This window comes from Natator depressus, chromosome 1 (assembly GCF_965152275.1).
Source record: "Natator depressus isolate rNatDep1 chromosome 1, rNatDep2.hap1, whole genome shotgun sequence".
Classification (NCBI taxonomy): Eukaryota; Metazoa; Chordata; order Testudines; family Cheloniidae; genus Natator; species Natator depressus.
Genome location: NC_134234.1, coordinates 235,901,401 through 235,915,291, shown reverse-complemented (window position 1 = coordinate 235,915,291; position 13,891 = coordinate 235,901,401). Strand labels below are relative to the sequence as shown.

Below are 13,891 nucleotides of genomic sequence, written 5' to 3'. Positions count from 1 at the left end.
GTATTTGATCAGGAAAAGTCTGACATTGTGGTAACCAGTAAGGTAATTAGGATAGATTCATATATTTCCCTGTGTCGTAGGTTCTCTGTCTGTTAAATATCATTGACTTAGTGTAACCATGTGAAAAATAGACTTATCTAATCTGTGACATGCTACGGCATGGATCCTGGAGCAAATTCATCCTGATACAACACCATTGACTTCTGTCAGGTTACACCAGCTACGAACTGGCCCCATGTGTTGGGCTGCCATGTGATAAATCAAGCTATGTGGCCGATGATGCCTGACTCTTTGAGATAAATGATGTTGACTGCAATTGGTCCCCAGGCTATCCTTAAACATTTCACAACGGTTCTTCTGGGCTTACTGATATTTGCAGAAGTGTCTGTGAAGTGGCACCACATACCACTATCGTCTTTCATCTCGATCCTGTGCTAGGGCAACTGAGACCAGAGCAGTGTATGGGGAAAGAGGCTTTTCCCCTCAGGGACCCACAGAAAAGCTCTCTCTATTGAGAACTCTCTGCTTTCCAATACAATATTCCTACGAACTGATTTCCTTTCCCTATTCTAGTTCCTTGTATGATGTTCTTCTCTCAGCAGGTGGACAAAAAAGAAAATCTCTCTTCACAGGGTGAAATCTCACCCCACTGAAGTCTGACAGAAGTTTTGCTGCATTCATCAAAGGAAGAAAGAGATCAGAATTTTTTTTCCTGCCACATAGGGCTGTCATCTTTAACTTGGACCTTCTCTGTGAGATCAAATGGGGTTTATTTTCAAAGAGAAAGTAGTTTCGATATCCAACAGTCCCTCTTGCTGCAGTGAGAATGTTGGGATGGATGTCAGAAAGTTTGAGGCTAATAAAAAAGGAAGATTACAGAGTAACAGCCGTGTTAGTCTGTATTCGCAAAAAGAAAAGGAGGACTTGTGGCACCTTAGAGACTAACCAATTTATTTGAGCATAAGCTTCCGTGAGCTACAGCTCACTTCATCGGATGCATACTGTGGAAAGTGTAGAAGATCTTTTTATATACACACAAAGCATGAAAAAATACCTCCCCCCACCCCATTCTCCTGCTGGTAATAGCTTATCTAAAGCGATCACTCTCCTTACAATGTGTATGATAATCAAGTTGGGCCATTTCCAGCACAAATCCAGGTTTTCTCACCCCCCGCCCCCCCACACACAAACCCACTCTCCTGCTGGTAATAGCTTATCTAAAGTGACCACTCTCCTTACAATGTGTATGATAATCAAGGTGGGCCATTTCCAGCACAAATCCAGGGTTTAACAAGAACGTCTGGAGGGTTAGGAAAAAACAAGGGGAAACAGGTTACCTTGCATAATGACTTAGCCACTCCCAGTCTCTATTCAAGCCTAAGTTAATTGTATCAAATTTGCAAATGAATTCCAATTCAACAGTTTCTCGCTGGAGTCTGGATTTGAAGTTTTTTTGTTGTAATATCACAACTTTCATGTCTGTAATCGCGTGACCAGAGAGATTGAAGTGTTCTCCGACTGGTTTATGAATGTTATAATTCTTGACATCTGATTTGTGTCCATTCTTTTACGTAGAGACTGTCCAGTTTGACCAATGTACATGTCAGAGGGGCATTGCTGGCACATGATGGCATATATCACATTGGTGGATGTGCAGGTGAACGAGCCTCTGATAGTGTGGCTGATGTTATTAGGCCCTGTGATGGTGTCCCCTTTAGATATGTGGGCACAGTTGGCAACGGGCTTTGTTGCAAGGATAGGTTCCTGGGTTAGTGGTTCTGTTGTGTGGTATGTGGTTGCTGGTGAGTATTTGCTTCAGGTTGGGGGGCAGTATTTTTTCATGCTTTGTGTGTATATAAAAAGATCTTCTACACTTTCCACAGTATGCATCCGATGAAGTGAGCTGTAGCTCACGAAAGCTTATGCTCAAATAAATTGGTTAGTCTCTAAGGTGAAAAAAGGAAGAGTTTGCCAGTTTCACTTATTGGGAATATGTTCATGTGTCCCTAGTTAGAATGGTTTCAGGACTTTCTCACTACTAGTCAAAACTCCACAGAACATAGAGCTTCTGCTGTCTTTAGCATCATGTATGCCTGGATTATTTGGATTCTATAGTTCACATATTTGGAGACTGTAGCAGGGTCCAGTGATTGCTATACCTGAACTCGCAGTCTTAGATTTAGTGAATTGAGCAGATCCAATCTGTTGCCAATCTATTTTGGATTGTGGTTTCATCAGAGTGAGCAGAACTGGCTATGATCTGCCCTTAGATGGGAGACCTGCAAGACAGAATGTGGTATTGGTGATAAGAAGGTGGCACTCTTCCTGCTGATTCAGTACTGAACCAGTGTTCAATATGGTTTGTTGGACACTTTACTGCTGAAGAAGAGGTAAAATTGAGGTCCTGACCACTTGTCATGAAAAAAAATCCCGTGACAGTTTTTACAAGAGTAGGTGTGTTAACCCTGGTGTCTTGGCCAAATTCCAGCATGAATAATTGCGTTCTGTATATCTAGCTTTAATCTTCCCCTGGAGCCTGCACTCAATATGGTTAAAAAAATAATAGTGATGTGTGATGCTGTGGTGCTGTTTAAAGACTACTCCCTTCTGCTCTTAAAGTGGCTTCTGTTCTAACTAGATTAAGCTTGGGCGGGGGATGCTTACCTGAGGTGTCATCACATCTCTGATTGCTGTGTTGACATGTGCTAAGTCCCAGTTAGTTACATAGTAGTTTTGGAAGCAATAAAGAAAGTAACTCTAAAACCAGTGACTAAAACCCCTCACCCATGTCCCACCCTTTCCAGTCAGGAGACTTGATTTTATTGAGTCTAATGATATTCGCGAAGGTTTATTCTGAGACGGCCTTGCTAGGCTGAGTTACATCAGTGCTGCCTAGTTTTTTGACTCCATATTTATTTGCTTTTTTGTTGTTTTGGTTGTGGGGTTAATCCCATTGAGAGAACAAGCTTTACACATTTAAAGGAGTAGAGAAGGCAGCATGCTGCAAAATTACCAAGTGCCTCTCTGTACAAAACAAAACAAAAAAAAACCCTTGTATTTCAACTGGGAAATTAAATCAGGACACATGGTACCATTAAGAACAGTTCTGCTTGATATTTGTTTTGCCCTGTAACTAGAAGCTTAAGGTTGTAAAATATCTTAGCTTTTCAAAAGCCACTGACTCCTCATGGGAAAACTCTGAAAAAATAGTTTTGTATAAAAAGAATTCTGCCCATAGATCTTTTTCTTTTTTTCCCTCCTCTCTACTGGCCTACAGCTGTACCTTTGGGGACTGTAATTTCATCAGTTCGTAGAAAGTAATCAGTATTGGAACGGGTTAATACTTGAATGTCAAAGTAGATGCTACAGGAAATGGCACTATTGATTCACTAGATGCCCTTCTTCCCTCCAAAGCATCATAGAATCTGTGCCGTAGGAGGAGGTTGGGTACTGTGTCTCAGATGAAATGTAAAACTTTTTGAAAGAGTTTGGGTTGTGTTAAACATGGAGGCCCCGATTTTGATATGATCTTTCATCTCTAACGTGTACTAAGCTGGGCCCCTAGAATTTGAGGCACCCCAAATCACTAGTCACACTAGAACATTCCAGTTGGTATCTCTACTTAAATTCTCCGTACAGTTGCAATGGTGTTCTTCACTACCTATCCTAAACCTTAGTGTGATGTTGCTGCATGCATTAAATAGCTGCTGCATTTCACCCCAAAGATGGCTGCATTTTAGTGATGGAACAAAATGGAGCTGTTATCTTGATTGGGGCATATAGGCAATAACATGATACAATTAAATAATAATTTGATCCTGCAGAAACTTATACCTGTTGATAATTTATTTATGTCAGTAGCCTCAGTGACTTCAAATGGGACTATTTGTGTGCAAAATTACACCACATGTGAGAACGTGTCTGCAGTATGGTGGCCTTGCTTTATAAAAATGCTCTTGGATTCTTCTCTATGGAAGGCAGTATATAAATGTCAGTCATTGTTAATCTACTTTTGGGTGCAATGGGTAAGGGAGTTAATCCCTGGCTCATTTCTAGCAACCATGTGTAATACTTCATCCACCTTAGCATGGCAACCCGTAATGAATTCACAATGTAGGGCATGCAGATTTACGAATATTAAAAAGAAATTTATTTGGGAAATTTGGTTGGAGGGTGGAGGTGATTTTCAATGTACATGGTATTTTTCTTGGATTGAAATCGCCATATAAAACTTTAATGTGACTGACTCTGATTGGAGGCTTTATGGAGGATTTAGCATTTGAAATTGGTCTAGGTTTGCAAACTTCCATTATTCTCACATGCCATTTGCATAATACAGGTAACAGATTAAATACAAAGGGGCAAGGGAGTCCCGGCAAAATGATGAAGTTAAAATTTCAATAGACAAGAAGAGAAATTGGTTGCTATGGGAGCAGCAGATTCTGAGACCTACAGAAGAAACACAGCTGTGTGCATCCAAAACACAGGCAGGCTAAAGTTCAGGTACGGGTGTAGGTCCTGATCCTGCAAACCGCTCTGCATGGGCATAATATACTATGAACATCTAAAAATGAAAGGACACTGTGGGTGAATAAATTTATTAAATCTTATTTAAAAGAGACACTGAAATCATCTATGCCCAAGTGTAGGTTTTAGCACTTCAAAAACATTATTTTTGTGCCACACAGGAGGGCTTACAAATAAAACCTGAAAATTTATAGAAAAATATTCTATTATTTTTAAAAACATGAAATGCAAATGGAATGCATAGGGTGAGAGAGACTGTTTTAAAATATTCCTTTGAAGTGTTGGAAACCCAAGAACTCTGGCATCTTTCTAATAGGACTGTTTTAGGTATTTGTTAAGGGTCATTGAAGTAAATGGAAAGATTGAGTGCTAGATTGGGCCCTAAATGCTGAGAGAGCAGGGAAGTGAAACTGACCAGTCACTAATTTCATTCTTCATGTGGTGTGATAAATTAAATGCATATGATGAAAAGGAAGATAGGTATACATATTCATTAAGCTTTAATAACCAAGGGAGCTGCTAGTAACCCAAGTTATGAGAAATTAAACACAGAACATTATTTTTATCTATAGAGTGTCCCTGTAATTTCAAAGAGTGTGAAATTGGCTTAGATTAGGAGACTTGGTGCCAGAGGGAATAGGATGATGGGAGATTCTCTAAATTCCATGTTCTCACTCACATTATTGTGCTAGCATCTTTCACAAGCCAAAGAGAGAGGAAGGTAAATGGAATATAACAGCAGCAATCCACAGCATCTTCCACTTAATTCAATCATAGGCTAATTACATAAAAAACATCAGGAACCAAAATAATTTGAATTAAAAATGAATACAACTTCCACCCTTTATTTGATTTGTCCTAGGAAGAAATAACTGGATAATTCAGTCACTGACTTAGAAAGTTGCCGTAATTATTACAATAATAAGGAAGGCCAAAATCTGAATGAGATAATAGAAGAAAGAGCCCAAGGCAGACCCATGATAGTGAAAGATGGCTTGTAGCTAAGAGTTGTACTATTCAGGCATTGTTATTGATATTTTAAGCACTACCATGTGTAAGAGCTATTATATGCACTCTGTGGTCATGTGGATAACCAAATCAGCCACTTATTTCAGTTGAAAAGATGGGAATAGACTCAATAGAAAAAAGATGGAAGGCTTTGTATTCTGTGATCTGCTTTTGCTGTTATCTATTTCTGGGCTATTAAATCAGGAGTTGTCAGCAATATTCTTCACAGACTCCCCACATTACAATATGTATTGGTGTTTGAGAGTCCTGGAAATTGAGTTTGAATAAGTAGTAGGTATTCAAATGTGTGGATGTTTAGCTGCAATAGGTCAATGCTTTTTAGTGTAGAAAATAGTCTCATCTAATGGGATTTTTCACTCTATTTTCCAAGAAGACCAGTATTCTCTGATTTCAGCTAGGACAGAAATGCCAAACTCACTGCTTTCTTTCTAGAATTTTGTGACTTCTGCTTCCTGTCCCAGCTGAATCAAGAAGTCTGAGACCAAAACTTCTTGATTTAAACAAAAACCCTATAATTAACCTAGGTAGCTGTAGGAGAGAATGCAGGCAGAAGCCCAGCAGCAGAGTGGGGGCTATCCTGTTCATTGCACTCGGTGTAGCATATATGATTACCTGCCCTGTGGCCGGGTGGCATATGTGTGCATTCGGTGCAAGGAGCTCCTGACCCTCAGAGACCGTGTACAGGCTTTGGAGGTCAGGGTGGTGGAACTGGAGGAGCTAAGGGAGGCAGAGAGGAATGTTGATGAGGCTCTCCGGGACACTGTAGATTTGTCCCACCTCCTGTCAGAGAGCCCCTGCGCTGTTAAGGAGGATGAAAGGCCCAGAGAAGGAGAGCAATCAACGGGAGCAGAGGGAAACCTTCCCATAGTTGGGATCCTCTTTCCAGATGATGTTGGGGTATCCTCTCGCACTGAGGTTACCTCTCCGGGGGAAGGAACTCCAGTCATTAGGAAAAGGCAGGTGTTAGTAATGGGAGATTGGATCATTAGAAACATAGATAGCTGGGTTTGTGATGACCAGGAGAACCATATGGGGACTTGCCTGCCTGATGCGAAGGTTGCGGATCTCTCGAGGCATCTAGATAGGCTTATGAGTAGTGCTGGGGAGGATCTGGTGGTCATGGTACATGTAGGTACCAATGACATAGGGAAGGGTAGGAGAGACGTCCTGGAGGCTAAATTTAGGCTGCTAGGAAAGAGACTGAAATCCAAGACCTCTATGGTGGCATTCTCAGAAATGCTTTCAGTTCCATGCGCAGGGCCAGGTAGGCAGGCAGAACTTCAGAGTCTCAATGTGTGGATGAGACGCTGGTGTAGAGAGGAGGGGTTTAGATTTATTAGGAACTGAGGAAACTTTTGGGATAGGGGGAGCCTATACGGGAAGGATGGGCTCCACCTAAACCAAAGTGGATCCAGACTGCTGGCACTTAACATTAAAAAGGTTGCAGAGCAGTTTTTCAACTAAGAGATGGGGGAAAGCAGATTGCTGCAGAGGCGCACGTGGATCGGGCAGAGAGTTCTCTTAGAGGAGAGTCTATTGATAGAGATTCCTCCTGACCAAAACCTAGAGAGAGGATGGAAGAGGATAAAGTATGGGCCAGATCAGACGAGAAACATTCATATAAAGAATCTGACACATCAGAAAAGGACAGACAAATAAACAGTGACAAGTTTTTAAAGTGCTTGTACACAAATGCTAGAAGTCTAAATGATAAGGTGGGTGAACTAGAGTGCCTCGTGTTAAAGGAGGATTTTGATATAATAGGCATCACAGAAACCTGGTGAAGTGAGGACAATCAATGGGATACAATCATTCCGAGGTACAAAATATTTCGGAAGGACAGAACAGGTCGTGCGGGGGGGAGGGGAAGTGGCACTCTATGTGAAAGAAAATGTAGAATCAAATGAAATAAATAAAAAATTTTAAATGAATCCACATGGTCCATAGAATCTCTATGGATAGTAATTCCTTGCTCTAATAAGAATATAACAATAGGGATCTATTATCGACCACCTGACCAGGACAGTGATAGTGACGATGAAATGCTAAGGGAGATTAGAGAGGTTATCAAAATAAAGAACTCAGTAATAGTGGGGGATTTCAATTATCCCCATTTGACAGGGTACATGTCACGAAATGCAGACACAAAATTTCTGGATACTTTAAATGACTGCTTCTTGGAGCAGCTGGTACAGGAACCCACAAGGGGAGAGGCAACTCTCGATCTAGTCCTGAGTGGAGTGCAGGATCTGGTCCAAAAGGTAACTATAACAGGACCGCTTAGAAATAGTGACCATAATATAATAACATTTAACATTCCTGTGGTGGGAAGAACACCTCAACAGCCCAACACTGTGGCATTTAATTTCAGAAAGGGGAACTGTGCAAAAATGAGGAGGTTAGTTAAACAGAAATTAAAAGGTACAGTGACTAGAGTGAAATCCCTGCAAGCTGCATGGACACTTTTTAAAGACACCATAATAGAGACTCAACTTAAATGTATACCCCAAATTAAAAAACACAGTAAAAGAACTAGAAAAGAGCCACCGTGGCTTAACAACCATGTAAAAGAAGCAGTGAGAGATAAAAAGGTATCTTTTAAAAAGTGGAAGTAAAATCCTAGTGAGGTAAATAGAAAGGAGCATAAACACTGCCCAATTAAATGTAAAAATGTAATAAGAAAAGCCAAAAAGGAGTTTGAAGAACAGCTAGCCAAAAACTCAAAAGGTAATAACAAAATGTTTTTTAAGTACATCAGAAGCAGGAAGCCTGCTAACCAACAAGCCTCAGCTATCCACCCCAAACACATTACCAAAGCCATCCATTTCATCCTCATCCATAACAATTTTATATTCAACAACAAACACTTTGTCCAAACCATGGGAAAGCCAGGGATACTAGGTTGGCTCCCCAATATGCCAACTTATTCGTGGGCCACCTTGGCTTGTTTTTTTAATCTGTTTGAACTGGCTTATCGAGAAGAAGGTAGTAATGAGGACAGATGATCTTGTGGTTAAGGTACTGTACTGGTACTCAGGAAATCTAGATTCAGTTTCCAGCTCTACTACAGACTACCTCTGCAATCTTTGACTAATCATTTAATATCTCTGTGCTTTAGTAAAATAGAGATTATACTTCTTTTCTCCAACCCTTTATCTTTTCTATTTAGATTTTAAGTGCTTTAGGGAAGGGAATATCTCTTACTAGTGTTTTATATAGGGCCTAGCGCAATGGGGCCCTGATCTCATGTGGGCCTTCTAGGTGCTGCTGTAGTACAAATAATAATAATTGGTATTCATGCATCTGGAGAAGTGGGATTTTTACCCACGAAAGCTTATGCTCAAATAAATCTGCTAGTCTTTAAAGTGCCACTGGACTCCTTGTTGTTTTTGTGGGTACAGACTAACACGGCTACCCCCTAATAATTGGTATTGAACATCTGGTATTTTTCAGTCTGTGTCCAACAAGCATCGGAGAGCTAAAAAGCCTAGATCATAAATGTAGAAGCAATTACTGAGAACACTGGGTGTAAAGTGAATTATAAAATGTTTGTATGGAAAAACTCTGACCAAAAATGTTGTCCATTATTTGTATGTCTGCCCAATGGCTAGATATGCGTGGCCAACTCACACCTTATGAAAGCACGTTGGAAAGTCTGTCCAAGCTGAGAAACATATGAGGCCATAGACTGACTTTGCAGGTAATGAAAAATGTAACAAAACTGTGGCTTCAATATTATGAATATTGGACCAGATTATCATCTGATATAAACTAGCATCATCATTGTGCAATCACCACAGAGTCACATCATAATGAACAGTAAACACAGCACACACGAGTTATCGGCCAGCAATCTTCCTCTGCAATTAATGGAACTTTGCTGATTTATGAACAACAGTTGAGGATCTGGGCCCATTTTTCTTACTTTATAACAAGACTAGACAAAAGAAGGCCCAGTGCTGGAACTTAAAAAGACTAGGGTTCAATTCTGTGCTCCACCACAGACTTCCTGTGTGACCTTGGGCAAGTCACTTAAGCTCTTTGTGAGTCAGTTCCCCATCTATAAAACAGGGGTGATAACAGGAGTATTACGATGATAAACACGCTGAAGATCATGAGACACTGAGATATTACTGTGGTGGGGATGTAAGTACCTAAAATAGACAGACAGAAACAAGAACGTATAAAAATAGAAAGTAATATTTTTTTTGCTCTAGATACAAGAAGATACAAAAGTCTTGTACTTCCTGCTTTGGCATTGCATTGATATTCTTTTGCTGTAGAGATGGGAGTGAGCTGAAAAGTTCAGATCCACATCAGGCACCCCAAAGCACCCAAAAGGAGAGCAGAGTGAAATTTTCTGACCGAAACTTTTCAGTGAAAAATTTTGGTTCAACAACACTAAAACATTTTGCAATTTGACATTTTCAAAATTACGAACAACTTTTCATTCCAAAATTTCCTCTTATTTTATTTACAAAAATTTAAAACATTAAAAAATGCTCAAAATCCTAATGAAACATTTCATTTTGAGTTGCACAAAATGTTTCATTTGAACCAAAACTATTTTTTCCAACTTTTTAATTTGCTGAAAACTGAAAGTTTTCATTTTTGGTTTGACTTGAAACTTTTTCCAATCTTTTTATGAAATTGCCAGAGAACTGAAAAATCTGTTGTTCACCCTGCTCTACCCTCAAAACTTTTTTTGTTTTTATTTGTTTGTTTTATAGTCAGGGCCCATCTTTGTTATGAGGAAAAGTAATAAAGACAAGAAATTCAATCCTATGCTGAGAGCCAGCACACGGACTATGCATGACTTAACTCCCATTTAAGCTTCACTTTGGGGGCTTAAGCTGTACCAACATTGCACAGGCTTTCTGCCGGCTCTCTGCATAGGGGTGAATTTCATCCTCTGAAAGGAATAAGCTTTGTGGATAGTGAATGAGCTGGGGACACATGGACTGAAATTCTGGTCTTAGTGAAGTCAATGGTGGGTTTGCCATTGATATCATCAAGGCCACGATTTCAACCAATGTGTCTTAAGAATTTCTATTTCATATGGAAGTGGATAATTTGATTTCTTATTAGGGGATTAAAATTGAGTGAAATCTTCTCTCTCTTTTTTGTATGCCTAATAATGTTCCTTTCTTCCCATTTTCTGCTTGTTTTTTGTATGTCTTTTAGAACCTCTTCCCATAAGCAGCGTTTCTATCTATGACTACAAACCATCTCCAGAAACGGGAGTGTTGTTTGAAATTCAGTATCCAGAGAAGTACAATGTTTTCACCAGAGTAAACATAAGCTATTGGGAAGGCAAAGACTATAGAACAATGTTATACAAAGGTAGGAAGAAGAAGAAAAAAAAACTATTGAAAACAATGCAAATATGGTTAATATAAGTATCCACCATCTATTGACACTTCATTATTGGTGTTGAATCTACAGGAAAATAAAAAGGAGTGTCAAGTGACCTGTAGGTTTAACATAATTAGTGATTCTAATTATTTATATTTATTATTATAACTACCCATTTAAATAGCCTATATGTTATAGAGAGGTAGGAACCTCTCCGTAGTTGAGATGGCCACTCATCTTCAATTTTAAGGCCAATTCCTGTCCTAGCTCTAATATCCACAGAGAAAGGAATATTGTCCTCAGTAATGGAACATGAACACTGAGGATAGGATAGAATTTTCCCATCCAAACTGAAATTAATTGGGCAAGGGGTTCCCAATTTATGACATCTCAAAGTAGACATGTTCACTGGAATCTAAAACATGTTCTAATCTCTTCTTTTAGTGCTGTTTCGTAGCCAAAAAGTCAGAAAGAAGAAGAGCTACAATCTAGTTTATAGAACTCATGTGGAGATAAAGGGTGAAATTCTGGCCATATTGATGTCAGGGTCAATAGCCAGGATTTCACCCCGAGTGCCCAAGACCAAAGATTAGTTGCTTGAACAGCTAACTGTAGCAGGTATTAATGTTATGAATTGTAACATCGGAACGACTTATTGGCTCAGAAGGGCTTAAAATGAGATAACAGGAGACTGACAAAGAGACGTAAAACAATGGTGAAGACCTCTCGTGCTTCCTACACAAGCAGAGTGCTAGTGTCAGTGCCGCAGCTGCCGTAGAACCTCAGGGTGACGAACACCTCGGGGATGGAGGTTGTTCGTCACGCTGAACAAACCGTTATGGTGGTTCTTTCACAAGTTTACAACTGAACACTCAGTTAATACAGCTTTGAAACTTTACTGTGCAGAAGGAAAATGCTGCTTTCCCTTTATTTTTTTTAAAATAGTTTACATTTAACAGGATATTGTACTGTATTTGCTTTGGGGGTGGGGGGCTGCCTAAGTGTGTACTTCCGGTTCCCAGTGAGGTGTGTGGTTGACTGGTCCGTTCATAACTCTGAGGTTCTACTGTACATCACAGCTCAGGAAATTATATTTTCATGACAGAGCACATAAACTCTTCTTCAGGTTTCAAATGGAAAAGTATTCTTCATTTTCTCTCTTAACCTGTTAGGCAAGGTTGGTGTCTGCTCCCACAATCCATACCACAGCTCGGTCTGTTTCCGTGATAAGTGAATGCTTGGCAGCAACAGCTACAGTTGCTGCTAAACCGTTTCCATGATAAGATTTTTGTCCCACTCATTCATAAGTTTCTGAAATATTCACCTTTTGGGCTGAAATTTTCCAGGCTTAGACTCTCCTCCTAAAGGGGAAATGCCATCCCAATGAACGTGTTGGTAAAAAAAAAAGATTTGTTTCACTGAGTTTTCAGCCAGCTTTGCAGAATCAGCTGCAATTTACTGAATGTTATCCTGAAAGTATTTCAGGTTGGGAAAACGTAATCACCCCTAACATTCCATGGCAATGTGATGACAATGAATCAGATCATATTCTACCTTCAGTTACGCTGGTTTAAATCTGAAGGTACTCCCACTGAATTCAGTAGAGTCTATAGTATCCGATGCGAATGAGCTTGTCCTGTGAGAATAACTCTGAAAAGTGACAAAAGGATCTGGATATATACACACACAGTACCCAAAGGGTTAATACTGTAGCTACCTTATTTGCTCAGAATTGCACAATAGCCAACAGAATTGCCCTAACAAGCAAATGAATTTTATTGGATGCATAATACATAAAGTCACTACATAAGAGTTGCCATGCATTGCTGTTCCAAGGGGTGGGGATGAAATCGACAGCAATATTTGTCAGCCTCAACCAATGGTTGACTTCATGGCTGTACAGCTGCTATAAATAAATAAATGCACCCTGGCTTTTTGTTTGTTTATTTGAGGCAGGCATTAATCAGCGACAAAGTCCACCCCCCTCCCCCGAAATAGCCCGCATTTCCCCCCACTCCCACATGCATTAATGTTAGAGATTAACCCAGATCTCGGCATTACAAACTGGGCCCATTTCTGCCATGTGTACAAAGAAAGTTGTCCATTGACTGTCTTATCCTGCACATGATGTCTTAATTCACTAGAAGACCAGCGAACTCTTGTATGCAGTTGTTACAGGGATTTGGAAGCTTTTTTTCTTTTTATTAGCTGTTCTTTGATATGTTACTGTCATGTTGAATAGGGTAGCCAGCTGCAATGATCTTTCTCAGGAAAATCGTTCATGTTTATTTTGCTGCTTTTTGTATCTAAGTACCTTTGACAATCAGGAAAAACACTGGCAAACTCAATTATTGGCATTTTATCACTTAAACTGGGCTAACCTATGTTAAATATCCAAAACATTGCTCATTTAAAGCGTGCCACCATGTTATCTGAAAGTGAACATTTGATGTATGTCGGGTTGTTGGTTTTTTGTTTGTGTGTTTTTTTGCCCTTCTACAGATTTCTTTAAAGGTAAAACAGTTTTCAATCACTGGCTGCCAGGAATATGCTACAGCAACATCACATTTCAGTTGGTGTCAGAAGCAACATTCAACAAAAGCACGCTAGTGGAATATAGCGGTGTCAGGCATGAACCCAAACAGCACAGAACAGGTGAAGAAAATGTGTATATATACCATTGACAGCATGTCTACATTAAACACAGTGCAAGGAGTAATGTCTCAGTGTTTCCATGATGAACATTTGCTTATAAAAAGTACGTACTGCCTAAAACAAGATATTCTAGGCTTTCTCTCCAGGGATAAGAAGCAATTTGCCAGCAGTTACAAATTACCACACACCTCTTTCCACAGCAGAATATATTTATTTAAGGGTAAAGGAATAAAGAGAAAACATATAACAGGTAACAAACAGACCAGAAATTGGCCATCAATCCTATGGGGGCTCTGACAGGCCAAAGTCCTTCCAACATTTCAGC

At 39.7% G+C, this 13,891-nt stretch overlaps 1 protein-coding gene across 4 annotated transcripts in view; it reads left to right on the top strand.

The window, feature by feature from the left end:
• Positions 1-13,891, top strand: part of PTPRO (protein tyrosine phosphatase receptor type O) — a 213,919-nt gene that overhangs the window by 125,889 nt on the left and 74,139 nt on the right. For 3 of the 4 annotated variants that reach the window (XM_074938358.1, XM_074938339.1, XM_074938348.1), the window contains exons 3-4: positions 10,741-10,899; positions 13,414-13,566. In XM_074938358.1, the coding sequence (XP_074794459.1) occupies positions 10,741-10,899; positions 13,414-13,566 (312 nt within the window). Of the gene's footprint in view, positions 1-4,485; positions 4,504-10,740; positions 10,900-13,413; positions 13,567-13,891 lie in introns of those variants that run through there. The other variant, XM_074938368.1, reaches the window with a different exon arrangement.